Source organism: Rhinolophus sinicus, chromosome X (assembly GCF_036562045.2).
Source record: "Rhinolophus sinicus isolate RSC01 chromosome X, ASM3656204v1, whole genome shotgun sequence".
Classification (NCBI taxonomy): domain Eukaryota; kingdom Metazoa; phylum Chordata; class Mammalia; order Chiroptera; family Rhinolophidae; genus Rhinolophus; species Rhinolophus sinicus.
In genome coordinates this window covers 25,513,145-25,536,097 of record NC_133768.1, presented here as the reverse complement: position 1 = coordinate 25,536,097, position 22,953 = coordinate 25,513,145, and the positions used below count along the sequence as shown (strand labels likewise).

General features: G+C 36.0%; 1 protein-coding gene across 8 annotated transcripts in view; it reads left to right on the top strand.

Annotated features, from left to right (window-relative positions):
* The window catches only part of DMD (dystrophin), a 2,125,071-nt gene that overhangs the window by 1,325,665 nt on the left and 776,453 nt on the right, over window positions 1-22,953 (top strand). For all 8 annotated transcript variants that reach the window (XM_074323908.1, XM_074323912.1, XM_074323913.1 and 5 more), the window contains 2 exons: window positions 12,953-13,100; window positions 15,638-15,787. In XM_074323908.1, coding sequence (XP_074180009.1) covers window positions 12,953-13,100; window positions 15,638-15,787 — 298 coding nt within the window. The remainder of the gene's footprint in view (window positions 1-12,952; window positions 13,101-15,637; window positions 15,788-22,953) is intronic.

Genomic DNA, 22,953 nt, shown 5'->3' with positions numbered 1-22,953 from the left:
TTTTTTTCTACCATTTGTTGAATGCTGACTATTAGTGAAGCACTAAACTGAAACTGGGGTTTCTGAGAGCAAATTTAATCCACACAACCAAATTGCGACATGTTTATCGTCTCACTTTTAAGGTGAGGAAACTGAGGCCTGTAGAGGTTAAGTAACTTGTCCAAGTTCATACACTCAGCAAATAACTTGAACAGCTTAGTTCTGGACTTCTTTTCCTTTCAGTAACTCTCTCTGCTAATGCTTCATGATTTCCCTTCTCATTCTCCACATCTACTCACAAGTCGCTTCTGTTTTCCTTAATATTGAAAACTAAATGACTGAGAAGCCTTGATATGCGATCCCTCTCAGGAGCATTTCATTTTAATAAGGCACAGACTGTAGGCAAATGAATGAATGTCTAATTGTATAACTCTTATGTACTAACCAGATAGAGTCATATTGGTTTAAAAATAGACTTGATGCCTGGGTTCTGGTTCTGACAATGTCCTTTAGAGGGAATGACCTTGGGAAGGTACAGTGTTTGCCTAAATATGAATGTGTTTTCCTGTTTTTTCTTAAGAGATACCTTATATTTGAATCCTTCTAAAGTTTCTCAAATTACAAGATCCTCACTTGTTTTATTTTTTACAAAACAACAAAGTACTGTCTGGGAAAGACATATTGGCTTAATCTCATTTGATGCTTATTTTGGTTGCTTGTAGAAGTCACTTGATAGAGGAGAGGGAAAAAAAAACAGGAAGAAAACCAATTTAACAGAAGTAGTGATTAACTTCAGTGGTATGACATCATGATTTCAAGAGTTGGCTGCCATTGTAAACAAGCTCTAGAAAGATTATTTTAAAAGCAACTCAGGATGTGGTTGCATTGTGTAGCTCATGGACATATGGCACGGGAAAAAAAGAAAACTGTCTTTACATAACATAAAACTGTCTTATGTTATGTAAATGTGTGCTTATGGCTTGGAATAAAATTTCCAGGAGAACATTAGAGATGGATTCAGCAGTACTGCACCTCAGGCCAAATGGGTAGCCGTGAAGATGATAGCATCTAGAAAACTGAATTCGGTGCCTCAGAAAGTTCATCCATCAGGATGACAGTCCCAGTGTTGAAGATGCATGTCAAGAATGTTTACACAATTGTTGGATAAACTATGAATGGGGAAATGTGATCTTTCTAATATATTTTATATCACTTTAAATTAGTATGCACAATCAAATTAATGAATTAAGTGTTACACATAAACATGTGCTGATTCTAGCTACACTTGCCAAAGTTTCTGTATTACAGTTGATAAAAAAACTTTGGAACTACTCATTTGGAAAAATGGGATAGTCACCTTATATTTGGATATATAGGGCATATAAATCTGAGACTTCAATTCCTTTTTTGTTTTGTTTTGTTGTTTTTTTCACTTACAGTTGACTTTCAAAATATTATATTAGTTTCAGGTGTATAGCCTAGTGATTAGATATTTACATAACTATGTAGTGATCCCCAAATTAGTCTAGTACCCACCTCACACCATGCATGGTTATTACAATGTTACCCACTATATTCCCTATGCTGTACTTTACATCCCTGTGACTAATTTGTAACTGCCAATTAGTACTTTTTATTCCATTTACCTTTTTCACCAAGCCCCCCAACCCTCCTCCCATCTGCTTCAATTACTTCATTGGGAATCTTAGGAAAGCAATGCAAAGGATATATTGAGTATTAAACGAGATTCAAATCCAGCGCTTGGCCTTAAACACTTGGTAGACTGTCCCGCCTAAAATCACACCCTGTGATTTTGCAGTCCTTTCCTCTTACCATAAGTACAGCCTCACAGGATATGTTCATTAAGAGTTAATGTGAAATTCATTGGATTAAGCAATACATTGGTAGCGCTTCCTTTCTGATTACGCAGATCTCTCCCTTCATAATATGTGCTTCCTTCAATTGCATTAAGAGCATTTATAATGTAAAAGGCAACAGAGACAATATTTCAAACAGAAGCCATTCTTTAAAAAAAAATAACTAAATGTATTGGAATGCCTCTAAAAGTAAAATATTTAGCATTTAATTGCAGATGGGTAATGTTAAATATCCCATTCATTATTATTACTACCGCATGCCTGAATAAATCCTACCATAAGCATTAAGTGAGTAGGTAAACAAAGAAATAACACTTCATGTGATGAATGCCAATATAAAGCATGCTTAAACTGTTCTGTCAAAAGACAAGCCTGGAAATGCTAACTGTGCTCCTTCACTTTTCTGCAATCATCTGAATATATAAATTCAAATTGCAGCTTTTAAAACTTCAAACCGAGGCTTTTGAAATTTCAGAAAACACATGCACTTGAAAAAACAGATTATAACAAGGTCCCAGAGGGTTTGGGGGTACCATCTTTTTTTCTATTTCAAAGTATACAGAAATAAAATAAAATAAAAAAACCTAGCCAAGAAATGACTACCACATGTTTTCATATTTAAACAGAAGATACTATACTTTAAAAAATAAATAAATCATTAGAAAAAAAGTTTGCACAAACATTGTGTAAAATTTTTTTTTTAAAGATTGTGGAAAATAGCTTAGACAAACCTTTAATTTTTAACTGATGATTTATTCTAGCTAGGGGTTCTTAAAAGTTTTCTAAATTAGTATACCATTAATATCCATAAAATCATATACAAGTCACTGCATTTCAAACTGATGCTGAAGGTTAAATAGGAAACGTACTTAATTATTTATAGTGCATGGATGAGTCCCAGATACTACTCTCATTGTCTAAATACACTGTAAATATAGAAAATTTAACAGATTTATACTGGAAAGACAATATATGTTTGCCCATTAATTTATAGATTTAATGGAATCCCTATCAAAGTTCCCAATGAGATTTATTTTGTAATTTGACCAAATGATGCCTGTATTACATAAATTAGAATACCTTAGGCAGGGGAGGGCATTAACCTACCAGAAATTAAACATATTTTAAAACTGCCATGGTTGAAGTAGTATATTACTGTCACATTTTTGTAGATTGGCATAGTGGATCAGCAAACAGAATGTTATTACATGTAAAAATATAAAATATAATGAAGAAATCACCACAAATCAGCAGAGAATAGATTGTGCTAGGAAAAATATCAATTTCTGAAATTACATTCAAGGTCAGAAATTTAACTCTATATAAATTTAAGATGTATTAAGAATTTGTTGGCGGATCCAGTCAAAATGATAGATAAGGTAAATGCTGTGCTCACCTCTTATCACAACCACATCAAAATTACAAGCAAACCACAGAACAATCATCATTGATAATTGCCTGAATTCTAGGTGAACCAAAGCCCTACAACTAAGGACATACAGAAGAAATCACACTGAGACTGGTAGGAGGGACAGAGACGTGGAATGGTCTGGTCCACACCCACCTGTGACCATTAAAAATCAGGAGGGACATCTCAGCTGTGGAGGTCACCCCGGAAGGAGCCAGGGGTCTCAGCGCCACACCAGGCTCCCCATCCCAGGGTTTCAGTGCTGGGGAGAGATTTCTCCTTGTGGCTGATGAGACAGAGGGTGGCTGCAGTCCCAGGCACAGACTTACTCACTGACCGTCTCACTCTTTCTGATCTCCAGTGCTGGGGCAGCAGCTCGAAAAGCACCAGGGACATGCAAGAAGGAACTGAGCTTTCTGGCTTCACAGTGAAGGCTGGAGCTTTCTCCCCCTGATGGAGGAGCTGGCAGAAGCCATTGTTTCTTTGTTGAGCCCTGTCCCTTCCCAGCATGCAGTTGGAGACGGCTGCCATATCTGAGTCTCCATTAACCTCACTAACACCAATACCATTTGTTCGCTCTGTCATGGTGATTCTGAGACCCTTCCCCACCCAACTTTTGAGCCCACCCAAACTACTTCCAGTGGCTTTTCTGTATAAATGGCCTACCTTGACTCATGCTTCGGACTTTCCTAAAATCTCTCAAAGGTTCACAAACCCAAACAAGCAGCATTTGGTCTCGTCATGTCCCATACCTCTGGCTGAGCAGCCCTAAGCCTGGCACTAGTGATAGCCAGCCTTGGATCGTGGCTTGGCCTCATGTGTCACTTCCAAGCCCAGTGTTGGTGGCAGCTATCTGCAGATTGCTTCAGGGCTCATGCCAGGTGGCCCTGGGCAGAGCACAGGCTGCTGCTGAACTTGACCTGTGGTGGAGCCCCTTCCAGAATGCCCTGGGACTGGCACACCCAATGGCAAGCTTCAGACCCAGCCAGAGATCATCCAGCTGCCTCCAGGCACAACACACCCAAAGGACAGACTGGGCAGTCACCAGAACCCTGCTAAAGTGAATGCTGCTCAATAGGGTCAGCCCCTGCACAACAGCTTCTCCACTGTAGTCACGATTAGTCCTCACAACGAATCAACCCAATGGTCAATTCCTCCCACTGATGTAGAAACAGCAACCAAGGCTCAACTATGACAGGAGGACACACACAACCCACACAAGAGACACATGTGAAGTACCCAGCTCAGGTGACCAGGAAGACTATGCCACTGAGCCCCACAGCACATTTACTACATCAGGCTACGCTACTGTGACCAGGAGACATAGCAGCCCTATGTGATACATAGAAACAAACACAGAGAGGCAGCCAAAATGGGGAGTCAAATATATCCCAAATAAAAGAACAGAACAAAGCTCCAGAAAAAGAACTAAGCAAAATGGAGATAAGCAATCTACCATACCCACCTTTCAAAACACTGCTTATAAGGATGTTCAGTGATCTCAGGGCGTACTTCAAAAAAGAGATAGGAAACATAAAAATGCAGATAGAAAACATAAAAAAAGAACCAGTCAGAAATGAAGAATACAATAACTAAAATGAAGACTACATTCATTCAAGGGAATCATCAGAAGATTAGATGAAGCAGAGGATCGAATCAGTGATTTAGAAGATAAGATAGAAGAAAACACTCAAGCAGAACAGCAAAAAGAAAAAAAGAATCCAAAAAAATGAGGATAAAGGGCCTCTGGGACAACATCAAGCATACCAACAGTTGCATCATAGGGGTACCAGAAGGAGAAGAGAGAGAGCAAGGAACGGAGAACCTATTTGAAAAAATGATCCAAAACTTCCCTAACCTGGTGAAGGAAATAAATCTACAAGCCCAGGAAGTACAGAGGGTTCCAAGCAAGATGAACTCAAAGAGGCCCACACCAAGACACATCATAATTAAAATGCCAAATATTACAGACAAAGAAAGAATCTTAAAAGCAGCAAGGGAAGAGCAGTTAGTTACCTACAAGGGAGCTCCCATAATACTGTCAGTTGATTTTTCAACAGAAACTTTGCAGGTCAGAGGGCATTGGCAGGAAATAGTCAAAGGGATGAAAAGCAAGAACCTACAACCAAGATTAGTCTACCCAGAAAAGCTATCACTTAGAATTGAAGGACAGATAAATAGCTTCTAAGACAAGGAAAAGCTAAAGGAGTTCACCAACACCAAACCAGAATTACTAGGAATCTTAGAGGGACTTCTTTAAGATTAAAAAAAAAAATCAAAAATGTAAATAATAAAATGGTAATACCTACATATCTATCAACAATTACTTTCATTGTAAATGGGTTAAATGCTCCTATCAAAAAATAGAGTGGTTGAATGGATAAGAAAACAAGACCCATACATATGCTGCCTATAAGACTGTCTTCAAATCGAGAGACACACAAAAACTGAAAGTAAAGGGATGGGGAAAAGATATTTCATGAAAGTGAAAGTGGAAAAAAAAAAAAAAGCTTGCTAGCGATACTTATACCACACAAAATAGACTCTAAAACAAAGGCTATAATGAGAGACAAAGAAGGACCTGGTAATCCCACTTCTTGGTATTTACCCAAAGAAATCCAAAATGCTACTTGGAGGGGACATGTGCATCCATATGTTCATTGCAGCATTGTTTACAATGGCCAAGATGTGGAGGCCGTCTGGGTGTCTGTTGATGGATGAATGGATAAAGAAGAGATGGTACGTGTATACAATGAATTATTGCTCATCTGTGGAAGGGAATGGGTTCTTGCTATCTGTGGCAGCATGGATGGACCTGGAGGGAGTTGTGCTGAGTGGAGTTTGTCAGAGAAAGACAGATGCAATGTGATTTCACTTATATGTGGAATCTAAAGAACAAAACAAACTCAGATACAGAGAACATTTTGATGGTTGCCAAATGGGAGAGGGGTTGACTAAGGGGAAGGGATTATGAAGTACAAATTGTTTATTAAAAAGTAGTTAAAGGGATGTAGGGTATAACATAAGAAATATAGTCAATAATATAATAGCTATGTATGGTGTTACATAGGTACTAGATTTATCGGGGTGATAGACGGGAGGGCAGTTGAGGGGCAGGGTAAAAAAGGTGAAGCTATTAAGAAACAAAAATCGGTAGTTACAAAATTGTCATGGGGATATAAAGTAAAGCATAGGGAATATAGTCAGTGATAACGGTAATAACTATGTATAGTGCCAGGTGGGTACTAGACTAGTTAGGGGGAATCATCTCTTTAATTCTATAAATGTCTAACCACTATGCTGTACACTTGAAATTATTATAAAATAATATTTTTTTAAAAGAGTGAAAAAATATTGTTTTGTTTTAATTAAGGTTTAGGGATCCAGAATGAAGTAACGGTGAATGTCTAAACAATTATAGGATGGTCACAATTTTCAGAGCAGTATCAATTAAAGAAGTAACAAAGAAAGAAATTGATAAAGTTTTATTTAGAAGCAAACAAAAATATAGTTAAAAAGCTAAAAAGTGAAAGAGAAACAGGAAAAATATTCTCAATAAATACACTTTTAAGATAACATGAAAAGAGCTCTTACAAACAAATAAAATGCTGAGGAAAATGGGCAACAGACAGCAGACAATTGATAGTAGACACAGAAATGACTATACACAAATACACAAATTTTCTTCAATTTTTCATGAATGTGAAAAAATCCATAACAAACTATTTTTCTTCTATCAAGTATATAGATCATAATGTTCAATAGTGGTAAATGTGTGTTGAGACAGTATTTTACAATACACTGTTGGTGGAAGTGTATGAGTATTACTACCACCACTGCAAAGAAATTTAGCGATGTGTATCTAAATCTTTAGTATTCCTACAGTTAACGTTTCTTCCTTATTCTAAGGAAATTAGCAGATATGTGAGCCAAAGTGCATAAACAAATGTATTTGTTATAACGCTATTTATTATAATGAAAAACTGGAACCAAACGAAATACATAATAACAGAAGAATGGTAAAATATGGTTTACCAGTAAATGGCTCATTATTCACATCTTAAAAGTCAATTTTTCTGAAGAATAATTAATGACCTAAGGAAATACAATAGAATATTAAATGAAGAAACTAAGTACAGAATGTTTATAGAGTTTGATCCTAGTTAAATATATAAATCTCAATTATAGTGAATAAGTACATGTCTCCTCTTTTTGTTGGGTTTTGGGATTTTTTTCTCCCTGAAATCATCAGTTGCTAGATAAAGGTTGGAAAAAGCTTTACCCATCTCGGTAGGTTTTACAAATGTAATTAGATTTTTAGCGAGATTGTACTTAACAAAAATGAGGAAGATTGGCAAAAATAAGTTTGCCTCAGTATTTGAGACACTGTGCAAAATGATCTGGAGTCAAATACTAAAGGCGACAAAGTTTTGCAAAGAGAGTAGAAAAAAAAAGGTGAGATGGACTGACAAATACCCTTGAAACCTAGACCCAAAGATTTGATCCTTCTTATACACTTTAACAAATAAAGGATGTCTACAGTGGTATTTTTCTTTCTTCCAGAATTGCTTCAAAGTCCACAGTCTGAGGGAAAACGGTGTTATCCCACATTCTAAAACAAGCTGCCAGCAATTGAAACCAGCCACTTCCCCACAGAGTTTAATGAGAAGTCACAGTGGCATTATGCCTACTATCCAATTTCCAACCTCCTCTGTACCCCGTGTCCCAGTCAACGTTAAGAGGACTCAGATAGGATGAAATTGGTTAGCTTTGTGGGGAGTTCTGTGTTTGTGGTGAGGGTCAGTTCCCTCCCTCCCCTGTTTCAACTCTCTAAAGTCAAAGGTAGGGGCTTCAAGGTAATCACTGAAGAGAAGTATGTAGAAGGCAAGAAGGGAAAATTATGTTCTCCTTCCACTGAATATTTGTTGAGCCGAAGAAATCCTTCACAGGTCTATGAAGCTTCCAGAAGAACCCCCTAGGCATTTCTTTGGCTTTCCATGTCAAAGCAGGGAGAGTGGAGGAAAAACAGGAGCCACTGGTTCCCCAGCCATAAGAAATTAAGGAATAGCTGTGAAATGGACGTTTTCTTCTCTTATTTTTCAATTTAAATAAGCAGGAGGTAGAATTGCCAATCATTAATTGGAAAATGAAGAGAAGATGGACTCAGAAGATGCCGAATGTGAAGTGTACGTTATTAGTTCAAAAGCTCATTTACCATGTTTGATCCAACAAATCATTGCTCATGACTCTGAAGTCGTATTTTTAGCTCTCCTCTCTCCCCTGAGCTCCGGGTGTTTTTTTTAAGCTAGTAATTTCCCCTAAATATCTAATGCAATGGAATGCACTCTTAGCTGGAGGAAATACCATCTCCTCAGCCAGGTAAGGTGGGGGTACTCCTAGACCAGATTTAGTACGTTGGACAGGTAAAGAGCACTGACTGTGGACCCAGATGATCCAGGATTGAACACTGGATTGACCACTTACCTATTTGCTGTATAATCTCAGGCAAAATACTGAGCCTTATGTTATACCCATGTCATAGTAGTAACATGAGGAGTTGGTACTTGATTCAGTGGCTGCCATGTAATACGTGCTCAGTAATTATTAGCTAGTGATACTATCCCTCTTTTTATCCACAAATCCTGTTGATTCTTCTACATTTTAAACATATCTTGTCTTTTGCTTTTCCCTTGCTACATGTTCATAACTTGGCCCTTTATTACTCTATCACCTGGCTCAATGTGATATGCTCTTGTTTGATGCCTCATTCTGTTTTCTTACCAACCTTGCCCACATTTATTCTCCACAGAGTAGCCAAAGTGAGCTTTGGATGAAATAAATCTTGCCCTATGCCAAACCTTGAAATAGTTCATCACCTACAGATTAAAACAAAACCTTCCGGGTTCTTCATAATCCGGCCTCCAGCCACCTCACCAGCCTCACTTCCTGACCCATCCTCCATAAATCTCAAATACTTCACTAACCAGTAGTAATGTGGACATTAGGCATTCATGTTGGCTTTCTTGCTTTACATGTACAAGAGGGGCCAAAATATTTGTCATCGGCAAAAACTCATATAATCAAACATTAATTCCCATGGAAATTAATGCCAAAACTTTATTGACTCTATTAACAGAAAATCAGCTCAATCATCAGGTAGATAATGGCAATAATACTCATATCCCTTCGTCATTACAAACAAATGAGAACAGTAAACTGCCACATTATGAATTTTTTTTCAAATCCTGAAACAGCCAACAACATGGTAGCAGCTAGAAGAACCTATGTCATTATGTCGGTGGGGGGAGGCTGTGCAAAGTAACCAAAATTCATCCATTCTAATGTGTACATTTTATTGCATTAACATCGCTGAATTCAGGATGGTTTTACAATTTCTGCTGACCTGGGCACATGTGGTTTAGAAGCAAATCCAAGAAACAGTAGTAGAGACCTCTTAAGAAATGCTACGTTGTCAACACTCTTGATATCACAGAGGATGATATTGTGTGGAAAAGGCCAGACATCTGTTACTCTGAAGGGAAACGTGATATGGGAGAGTCAGACTCTATGAGGACGTTTTAGGAACCCCTCACCAAGGTTTTCACTTATAATTTACTTTTTTTGTACATGCAAGAGGAATAGATGACAAAAATTTAAATAAATCTAAAAGAGCAGTTTCTTAGTAAAATAAAACTTCTAAGTGATCATTTAGATTAATCAGCAGCATCCGCCACTCCCCATGCCCCCTGTCAAAGCCCAGTAGTACTTAGGATGGTACTATATGACCTGCAACTGAAGGTGTATTTAATTTGGTGAAATACTATCGTGTACATTGGTGAGTAAATTAGTCCATGTTTCGAGATCAGTATTGTGAAGAATGGGAAAAATTCTTTTAAAATTGAAATGCATACAGAATTGAAAAGAATGACAGCAGAATTCATCCATGTAACCATTATTTATTTAGTATCTATTCTGTGCTAGGCATCATTCCAGGAGCAAAGATGACAGCAGTAAATACTCAAAAAAGAGACAAAAATCCTTGCCCCCAGGAACCTTAATTTTATGTGTGCGAGATGGGTAATATACAAAATAACCAAATTATAGTATCTGTTAGATTTAAGAACTAAAGAGAAACCTACAACAGGAAGAAAGGATGGAAATTTGGGAGGAGAGAGGTCATTTTAAGTAGGATCATCAGGAAAGACCTGCAGGAGGTGAGGGAGATCGCCATGTTTGATATTATTAGACGGAAGGTCATTCTAGGCAGAAAAATCAGCAAGTGTAAAGGCTCAGAAATGGGGACACAACTAGTGTATTTGAGGAGCACAGCAAGGAAGCCAGGGGATCTCAACAAGGGAGAAGAGAAATGGAGAGTAGCTGAAAATGTGGTCAGAGAGGAAAGGAGAGAGGGGTTTAACAGATTTCATAGATCAGTGCTCTTCAATAGAAAAATAAGGTGAGCCAGATATGTAATTAAAATTTTTCTAGTTGCCACATTTAAAAAAGTAGAAACAGGTAAAATGAATATTTTTTTAACCCAATATATTAAAAGTATTATTTCAACCTGTACATTATGTTAAAGGTATGGATGAGATATTTTACTTTTTTAAAAAATTTTAAATATAGTTTTATCTTCAGAGCAGTTTCAGGTTCAGAGCAAAAGTGAGAAGAAAGTTTAGAGATCACTTTTTGGTACTGTTTGGAATCTGGTGTGTATTGTACCCTTACAATGCATCTCAGGTCTGCTTACGTCATTTCAGGTGCTCAGTAGCCACAGGTGACAGTTCTTACCATATTGGATGGTACCGATCTAGAGCCTTGTAGAATGCAGGTAGTGACTGGCTTTTGCTGTGAATGAATTGGGAAGCAATAGAAGAGTTTTGAGTGCAACAGTGACATACTGTAACTTGGGTTTTCACAGGATCCCATAATGGGACTTGGGTTTTCATAGCATCAGCTGTGTTGAGAATAGATAGGGAAGAGAATATCTCCTCACGTGCCCCAGAACAGACTTTAGACAAGCTGTCATCAAAGATCAAAACTGACTATAGATGAGGATAAATCCAATAATCAGATCTGGTTTGGGGAATGAGTGTAATTATAGTTCTCAACACGCTGTCTTTGCATAGGCTGTGAATGAGACAGGCTCTTTCTTATTCCCAGACATGGGAATCTCTCCTCACACTTCAAGACCCAGGTGAACCATTATCTTCTCTGGGACGTCTCCTATGCCCTGCCTCAGAAATATCTTATCCTCCTATAAAATCCCATCAGAGTCCTGGGTTTATATGCTTGTTTCCTCTCATGGACTGTGAGATCCTCAAAGCAAGCTACATATCTATTTTTAATCCTAATGCCCAGTAGAGTTCCTGGAAGTTAGTAAACCCTCAACAAATATTTGTTAACTTGAAGCAAAAAAAAAATTTTAAACAATCCCAAAATGAAAACAACCCAAATGCCCACCAACAGAGATACATTTATATGTGTATCCAATTCAATACTGAACAGCCAGGAGAATAAACAAATTAATCTATACACAACATGGATGATTGTAAACCATATGTTGAATGAGAAAGACAAGTCACCAAAGAGTATATACTGTGTGATTCCATATACATAATGTTTAATACAAGCAAAGTAATCAAAGTTGACAGGATATAGCTATAAAGGAGAAGGGGCAGGGGGCTCTTGACTTCTGATAATTTGGGGTGTACAAATACCTTCTGGTTATTTGGTGCATCCAGTTTTTAAAACTATATTGCGCTATATAGTTATATGTGCACTTTCTTATATGTGTACTATACTTCAACTAAAAGCTTACCTACAAGACATATATATGGCTCCCAAAAGACAGCAAAACAAAAAAAATTGTAAATTATTTCAAGTGCAGATCATTTTGCTCAGCTGTATTACAATTCAATATGCAAGAATACATTTATGGTTAATTGAATAACATAGTATATGTGTTTCCATAATTAAAAACTTCCACTAGTACAACATATGTTAAGTATTTTCAATCAGTTTTTCCCTTTCCTCAAAAAGGATTGTGAGTCGTAATTTAGAAAACATTTTAACATGTAATAATTTTGTGTTTTTAATCCCCTTGTCTTTACTTCTACCCTACAATTTTCCATAAAGGTGCATTTTATTTTAAGCATTTTAAAACATGCCACTTCGTATTATATACTTGCTCTAGGGCAGTGGTTCTCAACCAGGGGCAGTCTTGCCCACCAAGGGAATATGGGGCAATGCCACAACATATTTTTGGTTGTCACAACCAGGGGGACGCTACTGGCGTTCAGTGGGAACAGGCTGGGGATACTGCTAAGCCTCTTACAATGCACAACACAACCCCTAAGCACTAAGAATGATTCAAACCTAAACATCAACCGTGCTGAGGTTGTGAAACACTGCTCTAGTTTAATAAAATAATGTTGGAATTTTCAAATTAGAATTTTTTTTTCTTGACCGGGTTTAATCTCACATTTTAGAGATTTTGATATATTGAACTTGCTGTGCTCAACATGAATGAATGTTCTTAAAAATTGTATTAACGGCTTTTAAATTGCTTCTATTCTTGAAAACTGTGTGCCATGATCTTTTTGTTTGTTTGTTTTGTTTTGTTTTTTAAAAAATAGAACGTTTGAGACATGTGTTATTTATAACAATTTTATTCTCGTTTCTCCAGGCTAGAAGAACAAAAGAATATCTTGTCAGAATTTCAAAGAGATTTAAATGAATTTGTTTTATGGTTGGAAGAAGTGGATAGCATTACTAGTATTCCACTTGAACCTGGAAATGAGCAGCAGCTAAAAGAAAAACTTGAACAAGTCAAGGTAATTTCATTTTCTAAAACCCCTCAGGACCCACTAGTATAAAGAGTAGAATCTGTTTTTTAATTTATTTAATCATTGATTCCCGGTCCGTTAGGTTGTTGATAGTTCTTTACTAGTTTTTCTTACAACTTTATTTTGTCTTAACCCAGCATTTTCCAATATGTATATATTTTTAAAATACGTGTGTGTGCACACACACATATCTATATCTATATAGATGTAGATATAGATAGATAGATACACATATATATGTAAAATACATGGCAGTATTTTTACAACTAATTTGAAATTAATTTTAGACTTATTGGAGAAATCCACAGCTGCAAATTATTTTAAAAACTGGAGAGAATCTTTATAGAAATGAATCTCATTTCTTAGGGAAGATCTTAATTGCCAAATCAATCCCACTACTTCAGCCTCTAATTAAAAGTATTCAGTTTGTCTGAAACAGTATTTTGTTTTTTATTTTTTTGGGGGGTGGGAGGGGTTCATGGTGTTGGTTCACAGTCTTATACCCGTTGAACAGACATCCATTTTCTTCAAGTTGCTTTTCATGCCTTCCTACTGTCATGTCTGCTTCTCACTGATTACCTCACCTGGCTGACTGACATGCTCTAATTGTACAGTTGGATTAACCTTCATGGTTTTAGTTTTAGGAAAGAAACACTTTGGGACCTGTTTTATTTTAAATCTTGAAAGGAAGGTGAAAGGGAGAAGGAAATTCGCATTTAATCATCTTCTATCATGTACTAAGTATTAGATGTATTTACATCTGCTATTTTATTTAATCTTCATATCAAACTTTTCAAAACGGTTGCTATTATCCTTATTTTACAAGGTCACACAATCAAAGGGAAATGGAATTGCCCCTCTATCAATGATTCAGTTGGTTTGCACATGCAAATTACACTCCAATGTCAACCAGTTATTTCTCTGAAACAAGAAATTTGTACCAAAACAGAAGATAAAGTATAAAACTAAAAATATTTCAGAACCATATGATTTCTCTCACATGTGGGATGTAAAACTGAAAGCAACAAAGGAGCAAGACAAATGAAACAAAAACTCATAGACACAGACAACAGTTTAGTGGTCACCAGAAGGTAAAGGGAGGGGGGATGTGATAGAAGAAGGAAAAGGGGGTCAAATATATGGTGATGGAAAGAGAACTGACTCTGGGTGGTGAGCACACAATGTGATATATTGATGATGTATTACAGAATTGTGCACTTGGAACCTATGTAATTTTACTAACTATTGTCACCCCAATAAATTTAATTGAAAATATATTGCTTAATTCAGTAAATAAATATTGAGTACCTACTATGTGTCAGAATTGCACTAGGTATTTGAGAATCAAAAATAAAAAGTTCATTTGAATATGGTTATGTCATGGAAAGAATTCAGTCTGTTCTTGAAAATTCACCTTTTTTAAAATGTATTCCATGTTATATATAGCAATATAATTGATAACCCATTCAAGAGATATGTTTAGTGGCATTCACTTATTAATAAATATGAATTGATTTTTTTCCCTAGGCAATCTAGATCAGCAGTATCCAATAGAACTTTCTGCGATGATGGAAATGTTCTACATTATGTAGTTCAGTAGCCATTTGCTGTATGTGCCTTTTGAGTACTTGAAAGGTAGCTAGTGTGACTGAGGAACTGAGTTTTTATTTTATTGAGCTTAATTTAAATTTAAATAGCCTCATGTGGCTAGTGGTACTGTATTGGACACTAAAACTGTAGAGGACAGAAATAAATAAAAGACAGTTATTAAAACCATGGTGGTTTTATAGATCTTGGGTAAAGCATTTATAATGTGATGCTGAATGAATAAGAGACATTCAAGCATGTGGAAAAGTCAAAATTAAGGGTTCTTGAATGAAACCATCCAAGTTTGAATCACAGCTCCATTGCTTGCTACGTTTTTGTCCTTGAATCTGGTACTTAACCTCTCTGTTGGTATTTAACATCTGTTTCCGTTTCCTTCTATATAAGATAAAGATAATAAGATCTACTAGATAGAATTATTGTATACACATGAACTGAGGTAATACATGTGAAGAGCTTAGCACAGTGCCTGGTACCTGATATGTTCTCAATGTTACTTATTTCTTAATATGATAATGCAATTTCTTATTCTGTAGTATGTTACAAGATGGAGGCTGAATATCAGAAAGGATGATGAATTTATCCAGACTGTTCAATTTCTGATAGAGATAGGTTTTCAGTTTCTTAACTCTGTTTTGGGTGTTGTTTTAAAGCTGATACCACATAATATCTTTCTCTTGAAAAAAAAATCTCAGAGGGATGAGATATCCCGGTCCTTTCTAGGATAAGTTTATCTACTTGAGAGTGGGTGTTTCAGTCTATCAGCTCTGTGTTCTGTAGAAAACTGTTGGTATTTGAGGTACCGGTGGGCTTTCGGTCAAGTTGCTTCGTTTTGATAGGTTAATCAATAAAGGCAAAGACAAGGCAGTTGGCATTGTGCTGTAATTCATTTTAAAAGTTGTTGCATTTGTCTCTTTCAGTTACTGGCAGAAGAGTTGCCCCTGCGCCAGGGAATTCTAAAACAATTAAATGAAACCGGGGGAACAGTGCTTGTAAGTGCTCCCATAAGCCCAGAAGAGCAAGATAAACTTGAAAATAAGCTCAAGCACACAAATCTTCAGTGGATAAAGGTTAGACATTAACCATCTCCCCTGTCACATGTGTTAAATGTTGCAAGAGTTTGTTTTCTCCCATGGGTGTTTTATTGGTGGGGGGCTTGTGTGTGGATTTATTTAAGCTGATCATTTGGATTTATGGTAAGGGGGTGGGGGATGGGAGATGAGGGTAAGGGGGATCAAACATATGGTGATGGAAGGAGAACTGACTCTGGGTGGTGAACACACAATGGGATTTATAGATGATGTAATACAGAATTGTACACCTGAATTCTATGTAATTTTACTAACGATTGTCACCCCGATAAATTTAAAAAATAAATTAAAAAAATAAAAAGTAAAATTGGAAAAAAAATGATTTATTGTGGATGGAGAGAATAGTGATGGTGGATGACGGTACATTAATGACCAAATGCCAAAAATATACACCACTATTTTTTCACATGAATTATTCTAAAGAATTGGACTGGAAAAGGGGTGAAGTAATTAATTCAGTTTTCAGGTGTATGTTGGCAGTATTTAAGCAAGATGGAGGTGGTCCAGTTCAACAAGTATCATAAACCAAAATTGCTTAATGCATGCTAACCTTCTCCAAAAGCTTTTATTTATTTATTTATCTATATTTATCTATCTATCTATCCATTTATTTACTTATTTACTTATTTACTTAATGTGTGAGTTTTCGTCTTTCTACCACAGACACTTTTTAAATCTAATATTTAAAAGTGTTTATCAAAGTGTAATGCATACTTGCACTTTAATACCGAGTGGCGCATATGAATTTATAATGAAAAGCAAAATCAATTAATCTATCATTTATCGGAAGACAATCCTTTTCCCACTGTATTGTTGTGGCAACTTGGTCAACAATCAAGTAAACATGTATGTATGAATCTGCTTCTGGATTCTCTACTCTCTTACATTTAATAATGTCTGTACAACTACAACCACACTGGCTTATTAACAGTGATTTTTAGCAGCTTTATTGAGATATAATTCAAATACTATACAATTCACCTATTTTAAAGTGTACAATTCAATGGTTTTGGTAGATTTGTTTTTAGTTGTGGTAAAATATATATAACATAAAATTTGTCGTTTTAATGATTTTTTTTAGTGTACAATTCAGGGTCATTTATTACATTCACAGTGTGTAACCATCACCATCATCTACTTGATAATTTTTACGTCACCCCAAACAGAAATTCTATAACCATTAAGCAATAACTCTCCATCCCCTACTTCCGAACCTCCTCACACAAAGTCACTTCTAGTCTACTTTCTGTCTCTATGAATTTACCTATTCCAGACATTATGTACAAGTGGACTCATCCCATATTTGTCCCTTTGTGTCTAGATTATTTGACTCAGCATAATATTCTCAAGGCTTACCCATGTTCTAGCAGGTATTGGGACTTCATTCCTTTTTTATGATTGAATATTATTCCATTGTATGTATACAAACAATTGTTTTATTTTTTAAAATTGTGATCTGGTAATGTAAACCCTCTAACTTTATTCTTCTTAGTCCAGATTACGTTTGCTATTTTTGGTTCCTTGGTTACCAAATAAATGTTAGAACTAACTTGTCATTGTTTACTAAAGCCTGCCAGGATATTGATTGGAATTCTGTTGAATTTATAGATCAGTTGACGTCTTTACAATATTGCCTCATCTAATCTGTGAAATTAATTCACATGTCCATTTACTTAGGTCTGCTTTAATGCCTTTTTTTTTTTTTTAGTAATAGTATGCAGTTTTCAGTCCAGAGGACCTGTACATGTTTTATTAGGTTGAATCCAAGATTTTTGAAATTTTGATCCTATTAAAAATGGGATTCATTTTAAATTTTATTTTTGTTCCTGGTATATAAAAATACAATAGATTTTTGTGTAGTAAGCACATAACCAGTGTCTTTACTAAATTCTCTTATTAATATTTACAGTTTGTAGAACCGTTTGCACTTGTTTTATGTGCACAGTTATGTCATCAAATAGAGGTGGTTTCTCTCTTTTCAATCCTTATTTATGTATTTATTTATTTATTTACATAGACCAGGACATCCAAAACAATTTTTTTTTAAATTGGGGAATATTCGTGAACAGTATGTTTTTCCAGGGCCCATCAGCTCCAAGTCATTGTCCTTCAATCTAGTTGTGGAGGGCGCAGCTCAGCTCCAAGTTCAGTCACCGTTTTCAATCTTAGTTGCAGGGGGTGCAGCCCACCATCCATTACGGGAATTGATCCCGCAACCTTGTTGTTAAGAGCTCGCGCTCTAACCAACTAAACCATCTGGCCACCCTCAAAACAAATGTTTAATAGAAGTGGTCTATAATGAGAAGCCTTGGCTCATTCTTGTCTTGGGAGTAATTTATCATTAAATATGATGTTGATTGTAGAACTTTTCGTAGGTTCTCTTCATCAGATTAAGAAATTTCTCCTTATTCCCAGTTTATGGAGTTTTTATTGTGAATACATATTGAACATATTCAGGTGCTTTCTGTGCATTTATTAACACGATTATATGATTTTTCTCTTTTGTCAGAATGTCGTAAATTACAGCCTGTGGTTTTGGAACGTGAAACTGCTCAGGGATAACTGAAATAAATCCTATTGGTCATGATGTCTTGTACTTTTTATAGATTGCTGGATTGAATTTTCTAATATGTTGTTTAGGATTTTTATATTTTTGTTTATGACAGACAATGGTCTGTATTTTTTTTTCTAATATCCTTTCAAGTGTTGATGGCAGTGTTAGACTAGTCTTATAAAACAAATGGAGAGGTACTCTCTTTTTCTTTTGAGGGATTAAGAAATTACTGAAGATTGGTATTATTTCTTCCTAAGATGCTTCAAAGAATTCAATTGGAAAGCCATCAGGGCATGGAGTTATCTTTTGTGGGAAAGTTTTTGATAATTGGTTCAATTTCTTAAACAGATGTAGGGGGTAGTTAGATTTTTCATCTTTTTTGTGTTTCAGCTTTTATAAGTTGTGTATTTCAAGGAATTTGTCTGTTTCCTTGTCATTTTCTCTTTTGGGGATGTAGACTTTCTTCATACATCTAGTAATGCTATATATATTTATGTGTAAGAATGAGAAACTAGAAAGATGGGGAGCGCTAATTACCTGGGCAGAGCTTGTTGACTGGTATGTGTTACACTATGTGCTAAGGCAGAGGTGACTCCCCTGCTGAAAGATGACTATCAAATTCTAGAATGCACTGGTCTTTATTTTGAGGTATTGACACTACTAAGATTCTTTCCAGATGCTAAATTCAATTTCTTTAGATAAGGACCATACATTTTTTGTTTTGATTTATGCTTATTTTTGCTTGTAAGTACTTGCTAAAGGAAGACCATTCATTGTGTGGTAGTTTTGAGCTAGGGGCAAATTTTGAAGTACAAATGCTCAGTACCCCAATTTTAACCTGCTTCACAGCCCCAGCCATCATAGCATCTTTCATCCAAGTACTCTCCAGATTGTGCCAAGGTCATATCCTCCTGTACCTAAGGCTACTTCTCCTTTACTTTATATGTCCCCATATGTACTTTCCCCATATATGCTTTTGACCCTCCAAGGATGTTTTGAAACCCCTCTTTGACAACCCATTCAAGGGACATGTTGAGCAGCATTCACTTATTAATAAATGTGCGTTGATTTTTATTTTTTACTTAGGCAATCTAGATGAGCAGTATCCAATAGAACTTTCTGTGATGATAGAAATGTTCTTCATTATGTATTTCAGTAGCCGTTTGCTGTACGTGCCTTTTGAGTACTTGAAAGGTAGTTCTCATCCACTTTTGACCAAAGTTCTGCCTTATTGAGCCTATTGATTACTGCTTAACTTGATCCTATCCAAAATAGAAGGTAGATTGTAATCCTTTAAACCAGGAGCAAAGCCACACCAAGAAGATACTGCAGAACTGTAATTTTCATGTAATATAAAATGGCTTCTTTCAAAAATGGCACAGTTGCCTCTAAAGAATTTGTTATTCATCAACATCCAACAAAATTGGAAGGTATGAAGAAGTTACAGTAAGAAAAGTTTCTCTGTGTAGATGATTTGCAAAGAAAATAACAGAGACATCATTTTGAATTGTGTCAGCTTATTTATTATATTTTTAAATTGATGATGCTAAAGTTCTTATAACAGATTATTTGCATGACTATTCAAATATTTATGAACTGAAATAGGTACCATTTTTGATATTAAAATTGAAATGTGTGTTTAAGTCTCTATAATTCAAGCAAGTAGATATTTGAAAAAAAAATCCCTTTTATTTTTACATATCAACATTTCCTTTCACTTATGGGAATAATCAGAGTAAAACATTTTAAGGTGAGTTTTTCCTACTGAAAAATGTAAAGTTTCTTCCTTTAATAATTTCAAAACAGCCATGTAAAGATACAGGCACTTGCATATGGAGGGAATCTGTTTCCCTACTAATTAAATTTTGTAGCCACATAACAGCACAAATAAAATCATTCCTTGTAGGAAAAGGACAAGGAGGAGAGATGTCCCAAAATGTTCTACAATATCTCAGTTCACCTTGGTGTTACAAAAGAGAACACAAAAATCATAATTGTAGGAAATGTGAAAGAACTGTCTAAAACACACAATAGCAGTTTTTTGAATAGTGAAACATGAGGCAAAGTTTTATCTGTTCTGCTACAACATAAAAAGCAAACATTTTCTGGTAGAAAATTAAAACCAAAACTATGAATATCACCTTCTGTAGATTTATATTACTATATCACTCATAATATGTGTGTCCTATTCCAAAATTATAATTCGAAAGCTATGCTTTTGCCATCAATGTCTTGGAATTTGGAATCTTATTCATTATTCATATTAAAAATTATTTAATCACCTCTTCTCAATCTCTATGCCACCCTATCCCTGCTGGTTTAAATTTAGGAATAGAAAACAAATGGTCAGAAATGGCCAGATTTAGATCAGTACACGAGTCAGAAATAAGTCAGACAGAAAAAATCAAGAACCATATAATTTCACTCATGTGGGATATAAATTTGAAAGCAACAAACAAATATGACAAGCAAAGAAACAAAAATTTGTCGAACAGGCAACAGTTTAGTAGTTTACCAGAGGGTAAGCGGGGAGGAGGGATAGTAAAAGAGGGTAAAGGGGATCAAATATATGGTGATGGAAGGAGAACTGACTCTGGGTGGTGAACAAACAATGTAATATACAGATGATGTATTACAGAACTGTCCACTTGCCGCCCATATAATTTTATTAATGTCACCCCAATAAATTAAATTTAAAAAGATATTTTCCAATGCAAAAAAAAAAGTAAGGAAAGATAGATGGGGGCCGGCCCGGTGGCTCAGGCAGTTAGAGCTCCATGCTCCTAACTCTGAAGGCTGCCGGTTCGATTCCCACATGGGCCAGTGGGCTCTCAACCCCAAGGTTGCCAGTTCAATTCCTCGAGTCCTGCAAGGGATGGTGGGCAACGCCACCTGCAACTAAAATTGAACACAGCATCTTGAGCTGAGCTGCCACTGAGCTCCCGGATGGCTCAGTTGATTGGAGTGCATCCTCACAACCACAAGGTTGCCGGAACGGCAACTGGACCTGGAGCTAAGCTGCACCCTCCACAACTAAGACTGAAAGGACAACAACTTGACTTGGAAAAAAAAGGCCTGGAAGTACACACTGTTCCCCAATAAAGTCCTGTTCCCTTCCCCAGTAAAATCTTTTATTTTTTAGAAAGATAGATGGTCAAGGTGATCAAGAAATGCTCTTGATTGTCGTTAACCCTCAAATACTGAGTCCTTAGAAGAAAGGAGAAATAATGGGGATCCCTTCTCTGTATTCTCCAGCTTTCTCCTCCATTCAAAGGATAGAATGGGTGGTATAATTGTAACTAGTAGGTCATGGTTGCTGGGATACAAATATGCTAATTCCTTAATACATAGTGTGTACAAAAATGTCCTATCACAACCTCTGGTAGCCAGTGCCTTTCTCCATGGGTTATTCTAACATGCTGTATCCTACTTATTTACCCAACTTACCAATTACTTTGACACCTTTATGTTTTATTACTAAATAGAGAAAACAATGATTAGGGATAATATAGCTGTTCCTTTAAGAGAGCGGTGGACCCTATAATGAGTTCATTGCAAAACTGTGTTAACTTGCCTTGGGTAGCCTCTCTTTACAGTAGAGATGAGAAATGTCGCTTCAAAGCTGAATACAGGCCTTGGTTTAATTTATGGCTACCTCCAGATAAGGATCATAAAGTAATACCCTTATTTTTCTCCAACACGTATGTTGACCTTTAGAGTCTTTAACGATAATACTCATAAGATCCACACCTTGGGAAATTTACTAAAGTTGGCCTCTGTGTGTTTTGTCTCTCTCAAAGTGTCTCACTCTGTGATCTTCATACACATGTCTGACTGTGTTATTTTCCGTATTTATCACTCTTCTTATTTCTTTGTATGTTCTCTGAACTGCACGTGTGTGTGTGTGGGGGGGAATTCTCCCTTGCTTCCTACCTCTCCCCATCACTATCACTCTCTTTTCCTTCTCTGTGATGTGTGTCTTTGCCTATGAATTGACATCTTTCTATGTCTGTCATGAATCTACTTTTCTATATGCATATGTGTCAGGTATTTTTCTTTCCGGGGACACACATTGTCTCCTACTCTCTCTCTTTCTCTGACTCTTTCTTTACCTTTTAATCCCTTTTTCATCTTTTCCTGTCCTTGTCACTTTGTGTCCCCATTCTCCATTCTTTTTTGCTCTTTTTGCACATTATGTTTAGGTATTTTTTCAGCTACCATTATTTAGAACTAAAATATATATTATCAGTCTTTATTTTTGAATTGTATACTTCCTGTACCTATTTTAAAAGATGGAATGTTTGTTTTGTAGACTCGGGATTATTCAGATGAAAAGAGCCTAATGAAGCTAAATTACTTTCACAACTTCTAGATTAGAACACTGAGTCCTGGAAAGGTTATGTGACTTATTTGAGAACACATTGTCCTCTATTTAAATATAAAAGTTATTCCAAAATAAATAGTTTTTTGAACTTTTTAGTGAAGCTCAAGTGATTTTTCTGTGGGCAATATGCTTGAAACAAAGAAAAACATGGTTTCCTGTTTCATTCCATTGCTCCTTTAAAGGTAAAATCTCAGATTATTTTTCATT